At 39.3% G+C, this 23,436-nt stretch overlaps 1 protein-coding gene across 3 annotated transcripts in view; it reads right to left on the bottom strand.

Moving 5' to 3' along the window:
- The window catches only part of LRRC1 (leucine rich repeat containing 1), a 132,745-nt gene that overhangs the window by 67,158 nt on the left and 42,151 nt on the right, over positions 1 to 23,436 (bottom strand). For all 3 annotated transcript variants that reach the window (XM_008994589.5, XM_002746660.7, XM_078370703.1), the window contains one exon: positions 18,282 to 18,399. In XM_008994589.5, coding sequence (XP_008992837.1) covers positions 18,282 to 18,399 — 118 coding nt within the window. The remainder of the gene's footprint in view (positions 1 to 18,281; positions 18,400 to 23,436) is intronic.

Below are 23,436 nucleotides of genomic sequence, written 5' to 3'. Positions count from 1 at the left end.
GAGAAATAGTCTCTGCCCACTATGATCTTATAACACAGCGAGGGGGAGGGTTGTCATAAAAATAAGCCTAAAAGAGTGTGACACCAACATTGACAACCCTCCACCAGGGCAGGGAGAGACTGGAAGCAGGAAGATCAGTCTGTTGACTTTCCTTTTACTTGCCTCCTTGACTTTTTCTAATGACCATATACTGCTTTTATAATATAATTTTTTTATTTTTTATTTTATTTTATTTTTTTAGAGATGAGGTTTTTCCATGTTAGGCTGGTCTCAAACTCCCAACCTCAGGTGATCTGCCCACCTCGGCCTCCCAAAGTGCTGGGATTACAGGCATGAGCCACTATAATTTTTTTTTAAATCCCAAAGTGAAATAAACTTGGAAACACAATGAGATAAATGCCATTATTAGAGTCTTAGAAGGAGGAATACTATCTGCCTGTGGTTCTCAACACTTAACATGGACTAACAGGCCTGAAATGGCCAGAGCCCACCTTGATCCTAACCATGGCCAATGACCAGACTCAGGAAAGAGATAACTGGTGACTGGCTACTCCCACCTTTTGCCTACTGGGTCTGCCTTTCAGTGGCAGCAGCAATGCCAGGACGGCTTACACCCATCCAGACACTGATCAAACACATACACATTATGAGCAGAGTGTTATGAAATTCATCCATTAATTATATCATTGTTAGCTGTCCAAGACACATACCGTCTGCATGATTGCTCATATCCCTTAGAACTGGCAGATCCAGCAGGAAACAGTGATTGTTGCTGTTTCCTCCAGGTAATTGTGAATATGTTTCAAGCCTTCCTCTAATCTCTCAAAAAGAGTCAAGGGAAAAAAACATAAAACAACAAGCAGTGTGTGCTGTGAACCACTTTTGACACTGTCTTTGCTGTCATAGATGACCTCCCAAATGCCAGATCCAACGGAAACTTTTCAGTGCATGTTTATTGACCGCGCTGCCCCATTTTACACCACAGCCCTTCTGAATGTGCTGCCCTGCCTTAAGTTCCATTATAAAAGCTCTCGAGAATTTCTTTGTTTCCCTGTATGCTTCTTCCCAGTCTGTTACTCAAGTTCCTTTCACCAGTCCTTTAACAATGGTGCTTCCCAAGGTTCTGCCTTTTTACATGCTATGCCTGGGCAGTTTCATCCATGACAACAGCTTCATCCATTAAACTGCACACTAGCTCCAGCCCATGCAGTCAGTCACCCCATTAAGGTTTAACATGACCTCTGCTCCGTCATTCTGTTGCTTGCCCCACACTGTACCCAGTCCCCACTGCTGACCAGTCTTCCTGCCGTTCCTTCTCAGAATTTTACAAGGGCCTCTCTTTCTCTGCTTTCCCTTGAGCAGGGATATTCTGCAAGCTCATCTGCCCTTCTGACTCCATGTCTTCTCCTGACTGACTTCATTCATACCTGTGGCTTGAACCATTACCGACAGATGGATGACTCTCAAACCTGTATGTCCTACTAAAGTTTCTCCCCTAAGCCTCAGAACTTTATATTCATCTACCTACTAAACAGCTCCATCCAGATACCCTAATGGCATCTCACCCTCCACATGTCCACAAATAAACTCATCTTTTCCCCTCAGACCTCATCGTTTCTTCAGCCTCTTCCATCTTGCCTGTGGTGGGAAGTGGGAACTTATCCAGACCCCAAACCTCTCCCTCCCACTCTAGCAAGCTACCGGCTAGTTGTACTCATGTCTGGTCCAGGGTCTTCTCTTCCCCTGATCCCCTCTCAAGTCCCTCCACCCCTCACATGGATGCCTGGCCTCCCACATCCAGGCTGTCCTTAATCAACGTCATACTCTTTGCTAGGGCCAGGGTGATATGTAAGCCACTCCCCCTGCCTGAAACCCTTTCATGGCTCCCCACAGCTTTCAAGAAAACATTCCTTAGCAAACACGCAGGCCTTTCGTGATCTTGCTGTTATCTCCCTCTCTAGTTGTATCTCCTTCCATCAGCTCCAGTAATGTCTTGCATTTCCCCAAACTCATCAGGCTATTTTAAACCTTCAGACACACATTCATGCTATTTCATATGCCCAGAAAAGACCTTCTCACACGTCTTTGTCTCTATGTGCAACTTGCCCCTCAGAGCCTAAGTGTCATGTTTTCCAGGAAGTCTTTTTGATACCACTTACTTCCCCAAAAATGATGAAGCATGCCCCCACAACCTCCCAGCTCCTTCAGGCATACTTCTGAGACAGGACTTCCTACACTGTCCTGTGTCATCAGGGATGGACATGGTCCTTCCATCCTTCCAGCCTAAATCCTTCAACAGTCACTGCTAAACTGATTTATTTCTAGCTCCTAGCACAGAACCCAAATTCATGGCACTGATTAAATGTTCACGAAAGAATAAAACTCATTCTAAAAATTCATTTTTGTCCCTATGTCCCTTATCACAATGACGCATACACTCTAGCCAAGACTTTCACTAGTGCTTGCTGTGCTATTCATAATGAAATGTGTGGCCTTTATAAAACCATTCAGGACATAGGCATAGGCAAGGATTTGATGACTAAAACACCAGAAGCATTGGCAACAAAAGCCAAAATAGACAACTGGGATCTAATTAAACTCCAGAACTTCTGTACAAAAAAAGAAACAGTCATTAGAGTGAACCGGCAACCAACAGAATGGGAAAATTTTTTTGCAATCTACCCATCTGACAAAGGGCTGATATCCAGAATCTACAAAGAACTAAAACAGATTTACAAGAAAAAAAACCAAACAACCCCTTCAAAAGTGGGCGAAGGATATGAACAGATGCTTTTCAAAAGAAGACATATATGAGGCCAACAAACATAAAAAAATGCTCATCATCACTAGTCATTAGAGAAATGCAAATCAAAACTACATTGAGATACCATCTCACGCCAGTTAGAATGGAAATCATTAAAAAATCTGGAGACAACAGATGCTGGAGAGGATGTAGAGAAACAGAAACACTTTTACACTGTTGGTGGGAGTGTAAATTAGTTCAACCATGGTGGAAGACAGTGTGGCGATTCCTCAAGGATCTAGAAATAGAAATTCCATTTGACCCAGCAATCTCATTACTGGGTATATACCCAAAGGATTATAAATCGTTCTATTATAAAGACACGTGCATACATACGTTCATTGCAGCACAGTTTACAATAGCAAAACCTGGAACCAACCCAAATGCCCATCAGTGATAGACTGGACAAGGAAAATATGGCACATATACACCATGGAATACTATGCAGCCATAAAAAACAATGAGTTCATGTCCTTTGTAGAGACATGGATGAATCTGGAAACCATCATTCTCAGCAAACTAACACAAGAACAGAAAATCAAACGCCACATGTTCTCACTTATAGACAAGTGTTGATCAATGAGAACACATGGGCACAGGGAGAGGAGCATCCCACACTGGGGTCTGTTGTGAGGGTAGGGGAGGGACAGCAGGGGGTGAGGAGGTTGAGGAGGGATAACATGGGGAGAAGTGCCAGATATAGGTGATGGGGGATGGAGGCAGCGAACCACCTTGCCATGTAAGAACTTTTCTTTGAGTTTATCTCTTTCCATCTGGATCCCTAAGGAAGGAAAGAACAGTTGCTAGCACAACTAGCACAGTAAAGAAGCATTTTGGAGATACGTATAAACTGAACTGGCAGTGAAAAAGGGCTCCAGAAGACCAAAGCATCTGCTCAGAAAATGCCAATGAACTGCAAAAAGGAGCCGTCTATACCATGCTACAATTGGTCAAATCTGAAGGCTGACTAGTTTGAGACAAGACCCAAGGGCAGGGCCCTGATCTAGAGGAAGAGCAGAAGGAATTTATCTTTTCCAATGAAAACATGCAGAACTCCCAAATAGAGCAAGGACCTAAAAGGGACTGGGGTGGGGTAAGAAAGGCTTTTTTTTTTTTTTTAAGATAGAGTCTTGCTCTGTTGCCCAGACTGCAGTGCAGTGGCACCATCTTGGCTCCCTGCAACCTCTGCCTCCCAGGTTAAGCAATTCTCCTGCCTCAGTCTCCTGAGTAGCTGGGATTATAAGTGTCCGCCACCATGCCTGGCTGATTTTTGTATTTTTAGTAGAGATGGGTTCTCACCATGTTGGCTAGGCTGGTCTCTAACTCCTAAGCTTTTGATACAGAGGAAGGCCTTCTTAAAGCAAAGATGCTCCCTGTGATTGCGGTAAAACATGTTTCTGTGGCATTCGACTCCACTTATGGCTAACTTCAAACAGGCACGGGTCCTTGCCATGCTGTGGCCCATCAGTTCCTACCCAAGTAAACAGGCAGACCACAATACAGGCAGCACATTCAATGTAAGATGAGGAAGCAGGAAGTTCCGAAGACTTCCTCAGGTCCCCAGGTGCTTGCTGCTGTGCTGACTTCATTTAGGCCTCTGTAGGGAGATCTCAGTCCTCCTCAGCCCCTCAGGTGTTAGTTACTTGGGTTTCCCCACTGTCTCTCGGCTGCCTTTTGTGCTGGGCATGTGTTGAGTTACTGCACTCAACCTCCCAGTTTTGCTTAATTTGCTCAGACCCACTTGTTCATCTTCACCCAGCACTCATTCATCTACTCCCTGAATGGAAGGCCTGCTTTTTAACATTTTGTAACTCTGTTAAACAAAGGTTAAATACTTCAAGACATCAACTGTTAATGTTCATGGTATAATACTTTCACCAAGCACCTCTACAAGCAGAGTGTATTGTTAGGTAAACACAGGCCTGATTGCTTCAGAGTATCTTTTAAAACCTACGCATTTGTTTGGCCTGCCTCTGGCCACATTCTTTCCCTCTGTACCTACATGGCCCTGGGGGTAACTGCCTCCCTAACTTATTTCAACACAAGAAGCCCAAATCAGGTAAAGACTTCGAAACTGCTTACTCACCTCTTTCTTCACTCTGTGTGGCTGACTTTTAACTTACCACAACCTTCTGGAAATTCCCTTGTCTTCTCGATTATATACCATACACCAGTCTTTGAAACCTAATAGCTTCCTGCTGGTGTTCATGTTATAGAAAAGGCAAAAGTTATTGATTAATCTGCCTTTTTAAAAAACTTGTGCTTAAGTGCAAATAACGACACAAGAAATGCTTACAACCTATGTTAAGGTTGAAGAAGAAAAAGCAAGACAGGAATATCTGTTTGTTAAATGATCCCAATTTTGTAAAACAAATGAAAAGAGAAAAAGATAAATAAAATGTATAAAAACATTGATGATTATTTCTGGGTAGTGGGATATAAATGTTTTTATACTGAGGAGACAGAATTACGATTTTAGAGTTCAATAAACTTGAGACCAAATACCAGTTCTACTACTCATGAGTCACACAACCAAAAGTTTCTAACCTAAGACTCGGATTTATCACCTGTAAAAAGGAGATGGCAAGCTTATTTCTTGGAGACAGTTTGAAGATTAAATGAGATAATATACTACGTATCAAGTACTTAGCCTCATATCTGGTACACAGTAATTACCTAATAAATATGTTGATGAGGAGGATTCACACCATTCTCTTTGCTTTTCAGCAATGTTTCTTTATATTTCACTATTAATTCTCAACAAGGAACATGTACTTTAAAGAACATAAACCAAAAAATACACCATCCTAATAACTGATTTCTCTACCCTTCTTAGAATGCTCTTTGTAGTCTTCTCAGGGATAGGCCAAATGTAACTCACTTCGTTGACACCAAGTTAAAACAAGGAAACCTGCTGAATTAACGCTGCTCTATATTGCAGGGAAGGACTTCAAAGAGGGAAGCTCACTGGCTGCTTGAAACAGAGGTTCACGTAATATACCACCAGTGAGACAAAACTTAGTAGCAAACCAGGTCAGAGTTAACCAGTTGCTAAGTCAGTCAGTTTGCCCAGAGAAGATAGGACTATGGAAATATGCCATACTAAGAAAATTTCTTTGTGACTGAATGACCAATATGAATGCTAATGGAACTAGGTACTGATGTCACCACATCAGCATCTCAGTTCTCCTCAGCATCCATATCCCAAAGTTAGATAGATGTCCCATCACAGTGCTTACTGAATATCCACACCCTGAGAAAGGGGATAATTTCATCATCGCTCATCAGAGACGGACAGTCATCTTCATAGAAGAGAGCTATACCTGCTTCCAAGTGACCTGGGATACTCATGTTATCAAATCTCTTTACTTTTCCTTCAAATGTAAAACCCATACATTCCTACTTTTTGTCTTTCCTGAATATCACTACACTTATGGGAATGTTTCAGTCTTTTGCCAAGACAGCATAACAGTTACCTCTGAAATGTTATATCAGATCTTTCTGAGAAAGCTCTTCTACTTTGTATTGGACGATATCCCATTTCTAGCCATAAAAGATTTACAGGCCATGTTCGGTGGCTCATGCCTATAATCCTAGCACTTTGGGAGACCAAGGTGGATGGATCACCTAAGGTCAGCAGTTCAGGACCTGCCTGGTCAACATGGTGAAACCCTGTCTCTACTAAACATACAAAAATTAGCTGAGCGTGTTGACGGGAGCCTGTAATCCCGGCTACTTGGGAGGCTGAGGCAGGGGAATTGTTTGAACCTGGGAGGCAGAGGCTGCAGTGAGCCGAGATGGTGCCATTGCTCTCTGGCCTGGGCAACAAGAGCGAAACTTTGTCTTAAAAAAAAAAAAAAAAAAAAAAAAAAAGGATTTACGAACCACCTGTTACGACCTGAATGTTGGTATTCCCCAAATTCATCTGTTTAAACCTAATACCCAATGTGATACTATTAAAAGGTACAGCCTTTGGGAAATAAGTCATGAGGACTCTACTCTCATGAATGGGATTAGTGCCCTTATAAGAGAGGCTCAACTAGAGGAAGATGGAGCAATAAAAACAAAATAAAAGGGGGTAACACAACCTCCCCTGCTTCTTCCACAATGTGATGACACGGCAACAAGGTGACATCTTTGAAGCAGAGAACAAGTCTTCATGAGATGCCAAATCTGCCAGCACCCAGATCTTGGACTTCCCAGCCTCCAGTACTGTGAGCAATACATTTCTCTTGCTTATAAATTATCCAGTCTAAGGCATTTTGTAATAGCAGCCCAAACAGACAAAAATATCACCTTTGGGCCACTTCTACAGGTGGTTGAACTCATTCACTAGTGGTTTTGTGGCTTTTTTTTTTTTTTTTTTGCAAGTTTAACTGTCTTAGAATAACGTTTTCCAGTTTTTATCTTCAAATTCAGCGGGAAACTAGTCTATAAACTGTCTATCCTTTCTCTCAAAATAGAATAAAACTGACAGCTCTGCCTTTATCATCTTCAATAAACTCCAAAAACAATGAAAAGCACCACTCCTCCTGGGTTCCTTATCTCAGGTCTATCAATAACTAGGAGTATGATTTGGGGCACATGAAAACTTCTTCAATGCTCAGTTTCTTCATCAGCCATCCCTGAGATGCTAATAGCCACACCTCACAGAATTCGTGTGTGGATTAAATGGCACATGTGGTGAAGCAGGACAATGCCTAGCATATGGTGCACAGTATCTAGAAGTTGTCTTGAGGCAAAACCTCACCTGTATCACTCTGTAACTCATGCCTGCTTGTGTCCTCAGCCACCCTGCATTCTTGCTTGCACAGTCCTCTCGCAGTCTTAGTTCTGATTTTCATGACCCAAAATGAAAGATGATAGAATTACAGTACCTATACTGAGTGTTCATTCTATACAAGGCACTGTTCTGTTTATGTTAATTTTTCTAGCAAAAACATACTTTGAATTTAGTGGAGGTATTTACATGCACAGCCTCTTTTGAGAGTAAAAAACCCTCTATAAAGTTGGTGCTATTAAAATCATTTTACAGATGAATAAAATGAGGCAGACAGAGGTTAAGTAATTTAACCAAGGTAGTGATCCTTGGGCTCACACACTTATAATGACATATTTCCTAAAGTGAAGTACTTCAAGGATTCCTCAAACATAAACCTCTAGTTTCTAAAATATATTTTTTAAGAATGCAGTTTCAAAAACTTCAAATAAAAAAGTCACAAACACTTACACAGGTTTTATGCTATTAACTTATCAGTGTCCATCAATCATGTTAATTTATGTCTAGGTTTATGCATTTATGTGCAGTTGTGGAAAGGCAGGCTACCCCCTCCTCTTTGGACAGGCATCTTGAGTTTCTTATAAACATGTTACTCACTAGGAAGTTGTGAAAGTGCAATGGGATTGTGTGTGTGTTTGTGTGTGTCCATGTGTGTCTGTGGTGTCTATGTTTACTAGATGTGATGGTTATTTTTATGTGTTAATTTGATTGCACCACAGGATACCAAATTAAGCCATTATTTCTAATTTCTAGGTGTGTCTGTCAGGGTGTTCCTGGATGAGATAAGTATTCAAATTGGTAGACTCAATAAAGCAGACTGCCCTCCCCGATGTAGTGAGCACTATCCAATCTGTTGAGAACCTGAATGCAACAGACAGTGGAAGAGGCAGGAATTTGCCCTTTTTGCTTCATGCTTCCCTGTTTGAGCTAGAACATCATCTTCTCCTGCCTTTTGCCTGGAATTTGCACCCCTGGCTCCCCTGGTTCTCAGGCCTTCAGACTCACCCTGGAATTATGCCACTGGCTTTCCAGCAGAGGGCAAATCCTGGAACTTCTCAGTCCCCATAACGATATGAATCAATTCCTATTAAATCTCTCAGAGAGAGAGAGAGAGAGATTTATTAGAAGTTGATTCATATATATCATATATATGACAATATACATGAACATATATATTGTCATATACATATGTATGGTGTCCTATTGGTTCTGTTTCCCTGGAGACATTTAATACAGTAGGCTTGAGTGTGATCAATGGCATAAAACCATACAACTCCAGCATTCAATTAAGTGCCAGGTGCAGCAGATGATCTACTGGTCATTAATGGTCATAGTTCTTCTCCTCTTGTAGCTAACTGAATTTCCCAGCTCCATTCAATTAAGTCAGGGACATGAAATTGGCTGTAGACTATTGATAGAAATGATGTATACTATCTTGTTGGCATAGTTCATAAAACATTTCCTATGTGCAATTCTCCGTTTTCTTCCCCTCCCATAAAGACCTTATGGCTTCTAGTTGAATAAAGATGTGACATCACAAGAAGAAAGAAGCCTGGATCCCTGAAGGACTATATGGAGCACAGCCTCTTACCACCTACTTCCCCAGGTAATAAACACACACACTCTGTAAATTGTAAACTGAACAGCAATAAAATTCCTCACTGTGTTAATCCACTGATATTTTTTAAACAATAGTTAGTCTATGCTAATGCACAGAGCTTAACATTTCACCTAGCAGAGCACACCCTTTGCAACACAGTAGTCAGCTATACAATAAAAAGAGAAAGAATCCCATGACAATTTATACGACTTTAATTGTTATTATTATGTACTTGTTATACCGTACCGAGCATAGAAAGTCAACACCATACAAAAGTATGACAAATTGCAGGGATTATTGCCAGCGACCACGGAGGACTCACGTCTCTCCAACCCATGGCTGAGAAAGAAGGATGACAAGACCTTTTTATACCCGTAAAACCACCTTGGGAGTGGGGGTGAGGAGCGGGGATGGGGATGAAAGGCTTCAGACATTTCAAGGGCTAGTGAGTTCTATAAATCACCTCCTGGGCCGGACATTCCAAGGGCCAGGGGACTTTTGTCATTCCGATTGTTACTTAAGTGGTTTACAGAAGTCAAGATAAACATTAGTGTATACATTATCTGGGTAGGGGTACAAATTTTAGTTACTTATTACAGGTTGCAGGAGCCAGGATGGAATTATCTTGGGCTGCTGATTTTGGTTATTACTGGTAAGTAAAGGCTAGCAACTCTGGCAGTTACTGATAAGAGAAGTAAGCAGCTTTACCTCTTTGCATTCTGCAAAGTAAACTAGCAGTCTTATTTACAGAAGCCAAGGCCCACAGTTAATGGGGCAGCCTTTACAACTTATTTCTGAAAAACAGCTGTCTTTTATAAAATGGCATTGCTCAGGTTCCAGCTATAGCACATACTGAGTTTTAGTTATGTTCTTTGATTTTTTTGATGAACCTTAAAATTTTCAGTAAATAGTTAACAGAGAACCACTAAGATATTTGCATTTATATTGTTGACTCCATAAAGCTACAATAAACATTTGAAATGAATTTCTAACAAACAACAATGACAACCCAACTGAGAAATCCACTCATTGACTCCCTCTAAATTTGCTACCAAAGTATAAGAACTGTTAGACTGCTTCTTACTGGCATGGAAGCAAAAACGCACTTTCCTTCTTTCATGTCTTTTTCACATCAGTTGCTACTGATACTAGTTACTGACACTTTTCTGAACATAATGAGCACTTCATTTATACCACAATATAACAGTCATTATATTTGTCTGCTGTACCTATGGAGTTGTTATTTTCTTAAGGGATAGAACAATTTAATTGTTCTATCCCTTACGTTTAGTAAGTACTCAAACAATATTGCTTGAAGTAAAAAAATATATGTTATCATTGAGATGGAGTCTCACACTTTCACCCAAGCTGTAGTATACTGGTACAATCTTGGCTCACTGCAACCTCCACCTCCCGGGTTCACACGATTCTCCTGCCTCAGTCTCCCAAGTGGCTGGGAATACAGGTGCACACCACAATACCTGCCTAATTTTTTGTATTTGTAGTTGAGACGGGATTTCACTACATTGGCCAATGGGTCTCAAACTCCTGATCTTGTGATCTGCCCACCTCAGCCTCCCAAAGTGCTGTGATTACAGGCATGAGCCACCATGCCCAGCCAAAAAATTATTATTATTATTAACTACAGTTCTTAACAGTAAGGATTTCGTAAAGTACCAAAGTTTTAGGCTTTTTCAAACTGAAAAGAATACAGAATCTTTTTTTTTTTTTAGACAGAGACTTGCTTATCACCCACTCTGGAGTACAGTAGCATAATCATAGCTCACTGTAACCTCGAACTCCTGGACTCAAGTGATCCTCCCAAACCAGCCTCCCAAGTAGCTGGGACTATAGTCACACACCACTATGTTTTTAACAATCATTATCATTATTCACTTTGAGCCGACACCCTAGTTAGATCAAGGGCTTATTCAAAAACTTATAAAGCTAATTTTAAAATCATATCATTTCTATATTTAATCCTCAAATTGCAGTTCTCAGTACTGCTTTTCATTCCCTCTTTCCCTCTCGACTTATGTCCCTTTCCAAGAATTGTTTTTTCTAGCTTAGTAAGAGGAGAACACTGTTTGCAATAGTGCGAGCATGTTGCTGTCACCATCCTGACAAAAAGATGCCATCTAGCCTTCATCTGCCTGGAGGCTCAGCACCATTTGGCTCAGCCAGATTCACATGACAAAATGAGTGACCTCAAAATCCAAATGATGCGAGCGCTGTGACTGGAAACCATCAACCAGATACCTACAGAAATTGCCTGATTAAAAAGTAAGCAGAAATTATCATCCCATATGTTAGGGTTTTGTTTTATTTCAGAAGAAAACACTGCAATTATTTTTCCTTCCATAACTTAGCCTGTTTGGTTTTAGAAAATTCAAGATCTAACACAGAACATAGCATGTACAGATAAAGTGAATGAATGAGCTAGGGAGAGATGGAGGTAGGAAGATAAGGAGCTATTTAAAATAGATAAAACATTTAGAGAATCTGTAACTGAATGAAGAACTTCTTGACCTGAAAAACATATTCAGAGGTGCTGTTCTCAAACTCAGATCTATTACAATCTTGCCAATTAAAAAAAAAAAGAGTAAGAGACAAAAGTTATATAACCTACAACTTATTCACCAGTCACAACTTTTCTGATTACAGAATATTAATATTAACAGAATAAAGAGAAACAGTAGTTTACTCTTCCATATACATGTTCTGACGAAGCAAATGGATGGAAGACCACTTGACCCTTTGAAGGCAGACCAAAAGACCCTTCCAGATTGAAGCAGAAAAGGAATATGAAATGGCAAGAAGAAAATAGGTAAGAAGTGTAAAATATACTCATCAAAAGAGACGTATTTGTAAAGTTTATCCCAACTTTTTCAAGGTTTGAAATGGCTTCCATATATCTTCATGTTTAAACAATGCTCACTGAAATTTGCAGAATGGAAAGGTGATTAGAAAACATCACAGAAGCCTGATTCCTCTTCACCCCCACTTTAAAGATAATTATAATCTGTAATTAAAATGTGTGTAGAAGGCAAATATATATTTTTTTCTATATTAACTCTTCTTCCTAACAAAAGAGAAGGAAAGGCTGGGCACGGGGGCTCATGCCTGTAACCCCAGCACTTTGGGAGACCAAGGCAGGCAGATCACAAGGTCAGGAGTTCAAGACCAGTCTGGCCAATACCGTGAACCGCATCTCTACTAAAAAATACAAAAATTGTTTGGGTGTGGTGGTGGCACGTGCCTATAGTCCCAGCTACTCAGGAGGCTAAGGAAGAAGAATCACGGGAACCTGAGAGGCAGAGGCTGCAGTGAGCTGAGATCACGCCACTGCACTCCAGCCTGGCAACAGAGTGAGATTCCATCTCAAAAAAAAAAAAAAAAAAAACAGAGAGAGAGAGAGAAGGTAAAAGTTAAGGCTGAGAGGAGGCTCACAACGGGAAAGCAGATGTACTTGCAAAGCAAGAATGCAAGCTCTGGGCTTAACACTGTCCAGCCGGCCAACCTAAGGTACACTGAGCACAGAGGCATGCTCTCTTTACTGAATGTATCCTGTGATATTTTAACAATGGTAGTAACAAGGAAACTCTCCTACTGTAATGTATGAAGTCCAGCCACTGGGGCAGTTTGCAGAAGGAAGTGCTAAATTTGGGCCCAAATTAGGCAGCAAGAAGGGAGAGAACAGTGGCTTAACTGTGGCAAGTCTGAAGTCCACATGGGTAAAAACTCCCTTCTATCACACTTCTGGTGTGTGTATATAAGTATTACAAACAAACAAAAAAGGCTAATTGATCACAACTAAGTAGGAGGACTTTTAGGCACACTAGAGTTACCACTTGCCAGAAAGGGCTCTTTTCAGGGCATAATCGGAAGTACCACAATTTGATGCTATCATTTCAGCAAACCTCAAGATTAGTTTTAGATTTTATGAAACAAATCTATGGCTACGGACCAAACATTGATCAGCATCTTGTGGTTGAACAGAGGACAACTAACTCAATCATGTACTTGAAATCCACCTTATAGAAGAGGGTGAGACAATGTGCCTACTGGTAGGCAGTCCACTTAGTCTGCAGTGCTGTACTGGTGCTAGTTATGACTGTACTAAAACTATCTTACATTTAAGTTCTTGTTAACTCCAGTTGACAAAATAATTGGTGAAAGTATGCAGTCTCTGGACATGTTTTTTCTATCTGCAGTTCTATTTGCCCCATAAGAGAAAGAGACTCATGACCTCTTTGGTATGTCATGCTAATACTGACAAGTGTTTCCTTAACTTCAGCCATCCCTATTCCACCTTCACAATTTTGGCCATTCTGGTGCAGCCCCTGCATTCTTTATTATTTGCCTCATTCTTTTAAACTAACTTTTAAAATTTGGATGAGATTTATTTTTAAAGGAAAATTGTTTTAAATCACTAACATGAATTCAAAACTATTATCAACACTAGATATAGAACATAAATATAACAGATACAATATGGTGTTATCAAATTTTACAGATGCAATCCAAAAGGAATAAAATTGAAAATAAAAGGATAATTTTCTCACCATGACTCAAAATTTAAAATTGCTGTTTTGCAGTACCACTTAAAATCATCTCCAGCAGTGCTGGTAGTATACGCCTTACACTTTAGGAAAAACTGAACTAAATGGATAATAATATAGTACTGTGATGTAAGTCAAATTACAGCATAGACTATAAAATTCAAATTACTAACCCTTGAGGCAGGAACCATGAGGCATTAATAAAGTCTGCCCTAGATTCTTGAAGAGCAAGATCCTACTATGTGATAATATCACTTCTCACACAATCAGAGGTCATTTTCCTCAAGCAGCTAATAATCAGTGAGCAGAGAAAGCACATATAAGGTCCAAGCATTGAGGGATATGCATTTCACCACAGAAAACTGCTGCAGAACTTAATTCTAAGTCTGTACACTTTTGTGAGATGAAACGTTACCAGCCAATTCAGATATCTAGTTCATATACTCCAATCTATGTTCAGGGAAAACACCTAGGTTTTTTTTTCCCCCTCTCATACATATTTTAGACATTTGCCTGTTTTTTAAAAAAAACAAAAAATTCACCAAGTTAAGACATGAAAAGTGTGTTGCTTTCCTCAAGTCTCACTGGGCTTGTACAGGGAGCAGGGTCTTGTTCCACTCCACAAAACAAGGCCCAACAGCATCAGAAGGGGCCTGCCCAAAGTTACCACGTGCTGACAGCAGAGCCAGGGCTCCACGCCATGGTCCTCTGTGCTGAGCACATCTAGGCATTCTGGGGATTAAATTACATGCACTGTGCCCATCCCACAGCACTCTACTTGTCCCTAAGGAAAAATATATCCTCACAGCCTAGATAATCCATAAGCACTACCCTCCTTTTCCCTAAACTCACGCTTCTCTTTTCCAACACAGCACACGATTCCCTTGACTTTGTGCCTGAAATGTCAGAAAACAAAGCCACAAAAGTCAGTTTGGAGGTCTTGGCAGTCCTTCTTGGCCCAGAAAATGAGCCTGTAAAACTTCTCTCTTCATTTACAAACTTTTTTAAAGAGAAACGCAAAACCTGACTTTTCTCCTCACTTGAGCAAAGACACATCTGGAAAGGTAAAATTTTGCTTTTAGAATCAAAGCAAACTTGAGCTAGAGTCAGCTCTAGCATCTGATCCTTTAACCAGGTATGGAAGGATAGAATGGCTGGAAGATCTCCCACCTTTCCACATGGGAGGGTGCAGGGGTGCCTGAAGGGAGTGAATGTGGGCTCCTAACCACAGGAATCCACTGAAGGAAAGTTAGCAGCAAGCCTTCGGGTGGTGATGTCTAAGATCTTTCTCCTCGGTGTAGTTGGGGGACCAGCAGGGTTGGCATTCCCCAGGAGCTTTTTAGTGATGCAGAATCTCCAGACCCACTCCAGACCTACTGCATTAGAATCTTCATTTTAACAAAATTCTCAGATAATTCCTTGCACATTCAAGTATGATAAGCATTAATCCAATGAACTTGATACCAAATAACCTTCCCTTCCTCCTCCATGACCAAAGCAATGCAAAATCAAAAACTAAGCAAGGTCCTATTATGACAGTGACCAGCCCTGGTTATAACCCTGCTACAAAACACTTGGGCTAGGTAGGGACCCAAAGGAACAGCCTCTGTTCAGAAAGTGGGCACTGTCAGCTGAGGCAACAGAAGACCAGAGGCCCACACAGGCCTCCAGGCACCAGCCACAAATCCTCACAAATGCCTGCACCTGTACAAATTCAGGATTTCACATTGCCTCTCCAAATCCAGGCTTCGTGACTTTTATTTGCCTGCTCAGTTGCCTAGGGTATTTACATTGATATGATTTTATCTATCCAAAAACTGAGAGAGGAAGCATAGTGAGATCTACCTGACCACGAAATGGCCTAAGCCTCCTGTACCTGTTGGTTACAGTAAATGGTGACCTTTTTCTTCTGCACTGTCATCTGTGCAGATTCATTCATTCTTTTAACAACCTCCAGGAAAGCCCTGAACCTTCCATGTCTTCCCTTTTACCCCAACATCTAACACACACATCATGCTACTGAGCCAGAGCCAGGCCCTGGCAAGAAGGGAAGGGAACAGTTAACTCCCTCTCAACATTTCTAAGACAGCAGTATAAGAAGGTGAAAGTGCTGCAGGATCCTTCACAAAACTCCAACACTTGCAGCAGGAAAGGTTGAAACATGGCAAAAAAAAAAAAAAAAAAAGCAGGGTAGGTGTCACAAGGAACAGAAACATTTTTGGGTCCTGATACTGTCTTCAGCGAAAGCCTAGTTTCTTTTATCAATGTGCTGGAAGGTAAAAGTGGACACACAGGAAGAAGCATGCAGCCCTTTCTAGCTACAAATATCTGCAAAGAGCTGATATGCGAACTGATGAAACTGGCGACTGACCAGCGCTGACTTCCCAAGGAGCATCCCATTAGAGTTAATTATGGACTGGGAACTTTTGAGTTGTATGGTTTCTTTCCTCCTGAATAGAGCCAAAACTTTTTTTCTTAAGTTTTTCTGGATCTCTGTTTATTTCTAATACCCATTTCAAATTTGCAATGCATTTCTTCAGATTTTGTGACTTCCGTGACCATTTTACAAAGTCACTGCTTCCTTGCAGAGTTAATAGCTAGTCATTCTTTATAACTTAGATAACTGCTAAGACAAGAGAAACATTTCAATCATGTATACCTTGGGTAAGTACTACACAGGCTAATTTCTGAGGCAATTCTGGCCTGGCCAGACCTCAGATACCCACCTCACCCCATACTCCAGTGTAAGCAAAGCTGCTCATCAATAACTTCTGTGCTGACAGGCAGGGCCATGCTTTGTACTGGTTGCCATCCACCTCCCAGGGAAGCAAACCCTTAGAGTGGATGGTGACCTGACATGTACCCTATGTCTTATGGTTGGCAAAAAGAGGTAACTTGGATTAACTTATCTTACCCATTCCTCACTGAGAAATCCTTCACTGGCAAACAAATGCTACAGCAGGGGCAAAATCTAACAGTACATAAAGAGAAGTTATAAAAAGAGGCCACAAGCCAGTTCCAACAGAGCAGGTCAGTGAGGAGGGAAGAACAGAGGACTCACAAACAGAGGACCCACAAACAGAAGTAGACACACTGGAAAAGAGAGGCCATGAAACCCACAAGATAGTGTCAAATGCAAGCTTGGTGCCGCTGCTTTTGGTGTATGTTAATTCCACTTCCTTCCTTACATTCAAATCCACTTTACCTAAGTAGATCTGGGTTCCCTTGCAACCAAATACACCACTCTAAAACAAGCCCCCACAGCCCCCAAAAAAAGTTTTGTTTTGTTTTGTTTTTACTTTTTCTAGTAACTTCAAAGTAAGAAATAATTTTCATGCAAAATAAAAGCATGTCACGATCACATGGCTATGCCAAAAGACAGTTTTTAATTTTTGTAATGTAATAGATAACAGCAATTTAAAACCTACTAGAATTTGGCAAAATAAAAATCATTTTTTCTTCACTGTGTTTTCAACCAAGTATTGATTACCACTGCTGCATTATAACAATGATCCACAGAAGAATACTACGTCTGGGACCTGAGGTTTCTGTCAAAGACATCAGACTGAAACATATAGACCTAAAGATAATTGATTCAGAAGGAACCTATAGAATTTTGTAGGAAAGCAAAAGCAAAACACAAAATAAATCAAGTGTATAATAGTAGAGAAATAAAGGAATTACTTTTTAATAAATAATTCAGACCATATTTGAGACTATCCTGAGGAAATTATACCAGGGTCCTTATAAGAATTAAATTCCATCACTAGATAGGACCACTGGGAGTTGCTTCTTTAATTTAATAAATCAAATATGCTATAACAAGGAGCAGTACCTGCCCATGTGGGAAGTACTCCAAAGGGTATAAAACTCAGGGTTAAACCAAGGTACCCATTTAGAAATGAAAGGCATTTGAGTATCCCGTTAGGGTATCTATTAGGATGCCCTATTCAAATGTTCAGTAAAAATGAATCTATAGTGGGATCTGGAAACTTACAAATATACCACACAAATTGAAGTAGGCAAAACCACCAGCAGCCTAATTAGAAACAAATTAAGACAGAAGATGCCTGAATGCAAGCAGTTCTGTTCACTACAGGGAAAGCATACCAAGCAACCAAGCCACAGGTAAGAGAAACCAACCCTTCCCCAGGACAGGTTTCCCTTGCCATAGCAGCACCCAAGCACTGGACAAAAACCATGCCACCAGTCCACAATACCATGTTCAGCAAAATGAGTGGGCAAGGTTAAATGGTTTCCCAGACCACTCTCTAACTCTAGGAATCAGATTAAACTTACTTGGAGAAAGCCATCTCCTAAAATTTGTGTTACAATTTTTTTTTTGAAAAATGCCTAAAATTTAACTGACCTATTGAAAAATGGCATTAATTTCACCCCAAGAATCATATAGTTTTCCCAAAACTATCAGAGAAAGCACTTCCAATAATATTTATCTAGCTATATTTACTAGCTATATTAAAACTGCCCCCAGCATCTGAAGAGACAAAGGGGCAACCCAAGTGGAATCTTTCTTACCATTTCGAGACACGTCTAGTTCCACCAGCTGCATGAAGTTTGCTATTTCTGGAGGGAGCCGCTGAATCTCATTATCACTAAGTCCAAGCTTTCGTAATTTGACTAGCTGGAAAAATTGCTGAAAGACAAAAGAGTTTCATACAGATTTCACATATATTTGTATCATAAACTTTTGGGCTACTACGAAATGTAAAACAATATATTTTAAAAACTAATGAAGATTGTACCAACATCAGTTTCCTAACTTTGACTGCCATACTGTAGTTGTAAAAAGATGTTACCATTGGAAAGAACTGGGTATAAGGTACCTCTCAGTACTATTTTGAACTTCCTATCAATCTACAATTATTTCAAAATAAAAAAGTTTTTAAAAATTAATGAGCAACTTAATGAGAAGAGCAGACACTCCTTTAAGCTATCCAGTAGACAGAAATATCGACTTATGAAAATTGACATTAAATCTGCAATATCAAATAGACATGTAAAAATGTCTTTTAAAGTATTTTTTAAATACTTAAAAATATTAAAATATTTTAAAAAGACATTTTAAAATAAATTATTATACGTGAAAAAGTATAATAAATATTCCGCAAATGTGTACAGACAAAAAATGTATTTTTGACCAATGTAAAAAAGTCTTTACTGGATACTTCCATCAACCATTGCAGACTGAATATGTGCTCTTTCCCCACACTTTGTAAAAACTCTATTAAAATGACACAAGGAATTTATAAACAGATGAACATAAACGTAATGTGAAATAAGCCCATGAAGACAAAAAGTACAGAAAGCAAACTAGATACACAACAAAATCCTTTAAGCTAGAAAACAGAGGGATGAATGGTAACTAATAAACAAATCAAAACAAAGCTGAAATTTAAGCCTGTGGGAGTGAGTAGCCAGTAAGAAACTAGGTCTAGGTACCTCTGAGGAAAGGAGAACTGATTGAAAATTTATATAAAGAACAGTTAAACTGCCATATTCTCTTCTCCACCCTGGAGAGCCAGGCAGGAGCCTGGAAATTTTCCCTCTATAGAAGAGTTAAGTCCAAACACAGCTAAGCACAGCTGAAGGCAGGGGTAATGTAATCCTGCTAAAAACAGGAGACTGAATCAAAGCCTGGTCAGTGAGATCCCACCCTCTCTTCTCCCCACAGCCTGGCTCTTGGGCAGGAGCACAGACCTGCAGACACTGATCTTCCTATAGAGAAGCTTCAGGTTATAAGCTTCAACAACACATGGAGATTCCCAACAGGCCCACCTCACCTCATCTACAGCACCACATGCAAGAAAAAGAATGTGTGATGTGTGTACACAGACACACACACACACACAGACACACAAACACATACCCCACATCTCAGAAGAAACAAATATGATGCAGGAAGCAGGGAAAAAACTTCTTTAAGCAAAAAATAATATCCTCAGAGAAATCACAGAAGATGAAGCAGCACAATGCCATAAAAAACATAATTCAAATAATTAGAAATACGATTTCAGAAAGTAAAAAATATTGTAGCATTGATAAAAGAATCCCATAAAAGAGGCAAAAAATAAAGTTAGTAGATCCCTCAAAGGTGGAATAAAAAGATGAAAAGATGGGAAAATGGGAGAAAAAAGAGAGGAAAACTAATGGACCAGCTCACAAGGTACTACAAAATAATTCATAGTTCAAGAGAGAAATACAGGGAACTACAGGACATACCTTTTCTGGTTTGAGAGGGCCCACCATGCGACCAACAAAATGAATGAAAAAAAGTTCATTCAAGTATTCAACTAATACTATAAAATGTTGGAACTACAGAAATTAGATTCTAAAAGCTTCCAGAGCCTGGGAAATAAAGGAAAAAAGTCATAACAAATAATTGGGTATCAGAATGGTACTGGACTCAAAAGCAACTTGAAAGTAAGAGGGCAATGAAGCAATGCCTTCAAAATTCCAAACAATCGTAATTCCCAACCTAAAATTATATACCCAGCCAAACTATCAATTAAGTATGATTATAGAATAAACACATTTCAGTCACACGGTCTCAAAAAGTTTAGCTTCCCTAAACCTTTCTCAGGAATTCATCAAAATATGTAAGTAATCTTAAAAGAAAAACAACCTGAGATCCAGAAACAGAGACTCAATAAAACAGAGAAAGGCAAAGGAAATTCCCAGGATAAAATCATGATGGGAATTACAAGATGTTGCTTGAACATCAGGCCCCAAGAGCAACCCATCTACACTGGAGCAAAATATGACAGCTCCCAGAGGGAGGTTTTGAAAAAATAAATAAAAATACACCCATGGAATTATCTGATATGTTTGGAAGTATCCAAGGAGATTTACAACTCTTTCAGAACATTTAGTGATAATTTAGAAACAGGCATAGAGAAAACAAAGCAAGCAAAAGGAAAGAAGGTAATTAATTCCAGGGAGAATATAAAGTCAAAAATATATAATCACAATATAAAACTTGATTAAGAACAATACTTACAGTCATAACATTATAATATCTATATCTGTAAAACCAAAATTTATGTTATGTCAATATTGACAGAATGGGAAAGAAACTAAGAACTAAAGCCTCATCTTCCATAAAAAGAAATCCATAAATAATTCAAAGAAGAAAAAAATTAAGCTGTAAAAGTACGCCATTTAGCAATATGGAGGCAAATATTTGTAGAAATGGCCAAAAGCCAGAAACTGGAATAGGGAAGGAGGCAAGAGGCTGCTGTTATTCATTGTCACACTAAACAGCTTATTAGATTTTTTAAACTATTTGCATACATTACTCTGCTAAAAATAGAAATTGAATTTACAAACAAAGAAGTCTCTACTGAGGTTACAGGATGCTCCAAATGTTAATTTTGTAGGATACTAACACTTAATAGACTTCATCTTTCTTTTTTTGTTTTGGTAAAGACCGTATGTTTATATAATCATACAATTGCCTTTTGGAAAGCGATTGGGCAATATGTAAAAGAAAAAAACTTGTCAAGTCCACTGAAATATTTCTGGGCATCTGTCCTCATAACTGAAAATAATGCACAAATACATATTTACACTATTATGGGTAAAAATAAAAAGCTAGAAAACATACGTTTCAAATAAGAAATGATTGCGTATTAGTAAATAATTCAGTATTATACAACAACAAAATAAATATTATAAAGACCATAGAGTTTGAAAAAGATTTGCCATGCAAATATAACTAAAAAAGAAAACAAAATTGCAGATACACTACATTAAAAAAGCATGGGTGCATGCGGACTGACAGGAAGAGAACAAGGAAGAAAAAAGCAGTTATGTTAGGTGGTAAGGATAATGCATGAATGACTTTACTTTTTAATTAAAAAACCTGATTATTTAAAAAAATAAAATGAACTATAAATCTCAGCAAATGAATGCTACCAATTAGCCATACAAGATAATGAGGAAAGTGCTCAACAAAAGGACTAATCCTTTGGATTTCTTTACTCTTGCAGTTGAGATTTAATTTCTTAAGGAAAGATATTGAAGTGTCTTTATGCTAGCTGTACTAAAGCATCAGCCAGCACAAAAGCCATTCAATAGAGTCACATATTTGAATAATTGAGCTTAAGCCAATTGTTCAGAGTCTGACAGTTTCATAATACATCAATGTGTTTACTCAAGCATGAAAAGCTCACTTTGTTTTCCAGGAAAGGCCTAATACCAAAACTACAAAACCCATCACCATTTCCATACATCCTGGGGCCATTCAGAAACAAGACAAGAAATCAAGTCAATAAGGTACTTAGAGGTGCAGTGAATAGTAAGTTCACTTTACGTCTGTGGAAACGATAACCTACAAATCCTCACATTCAACAGAAGTCATAACAGCACACAAATTTAAGGTTTGGTTCTGCATGTTAACAGCATCCTCCACTAGAGCCTGTCACAAATACTACTTTATTCAACTTGGGAAGTACATGCCAGATGTAAAAACAACCCCATCTGATATGATCCCAAATGAAACCAGTAATTCCTTTAATCCTTCCCTCATTATCCTGATGTGATCTTAATATGGTATCCAAAGATCAACACAATGCCACGGAAACTGTATGAAATTCTCAAATATTCAACTTCCTTGGAGAGTCAGGAAAAATAACTCACGAAGCTATAAACCCTTCTGCCTTGTCTTTGAGATCAGCCAGAGCACGTGAAAAACAATTCCTGTAGCTGTCTTGGCAGGATGCCTCAGCACAGTGAAACCATGTGACAGAACACACAGACACCATTCTTCAACTCTACCATGTTTGATTATAGCTCACTGACCCACTTAGAGCACAATTCTGTACAATTATATGCAAAGGAACCCAAATTGCCTTGGGTTGTTATGCTACACCCATCTTCTTATAGCCACCATTGGTTTTAGTAGATACAGCCTTTAATTTGGCTAAACAAAACGTTCTCCCATTCTCCATATCTGACAAGATTCCAGTCCTTCTTTTCTAGTAGAGTGTTAGTACCTCCCTTCTGCTTTTTAGAAAGGCACAATAAAAATCTGTCCTAGAAGAGCTGTATCCTCTTTAATTATCATATGGCCAAGGATCAGTCAATTATTCCTCGGTTGCCCCAACTTCTCCTACATAATAGAGAGAAACATAAACCATTGTTACAGATTCACTTGGAGAACACTGGTGTAAAGAATGCTATCAATTCCTGAAAAACTGTGGGACTCCTAAGTAAAATGACACCAAATTTACTCACAGATTTCCTTCCCAGAGACATTCTAATCCATCACATAAATCTTGACCCCTTTTCATCCTACATAACCCTCATCCCAACCCTACTCCTATCCCCATCAACCTAGACTGCCTTTTTGGTCAACCACTTATATGTGGTTGTATGATAAACCAATGGTTCTAATCTCAAGGTAAGTTGTACAATATACATCATTTATACCATCTGGTATTGCTCTTTTCTGTGAGACTTGCAAAAAGTGACTGTGACTTTATTACCCAGAAATTGTACTACTAGGTATAGATCTTTTAAAAAACATATATTTTTCCAGAATACATATATAAAACTGTGCTTGAATTATTTATGATACCCCCAAACTGTAAAAATCCAAACACCTATAAATAGGAGCTCTGATAAAGATATTATACATTATTACAATAAAATCCTACACAGCAATGAAAAC

The sequence above is a fragment of the Callithrix jacchus genome, chromosome 4 (genome assembly GCF_049354715.1).
Source record: "Callithrix jacchus isolate 240 chromosome 4, calJac240_pri, whole genome shotgun sequence".
Taxonomy (NCBI): Eukaryota; Metazoa; Chordata; class Mammalia; order Primates; family Cebidae; genus Callithrix; species Callithrix jacchus.
The sequence above is the reverse complement of the archived record's forward strand: the minus strand, read 5'-3'. Positions and strand labels throughout refer to the sequence as shown.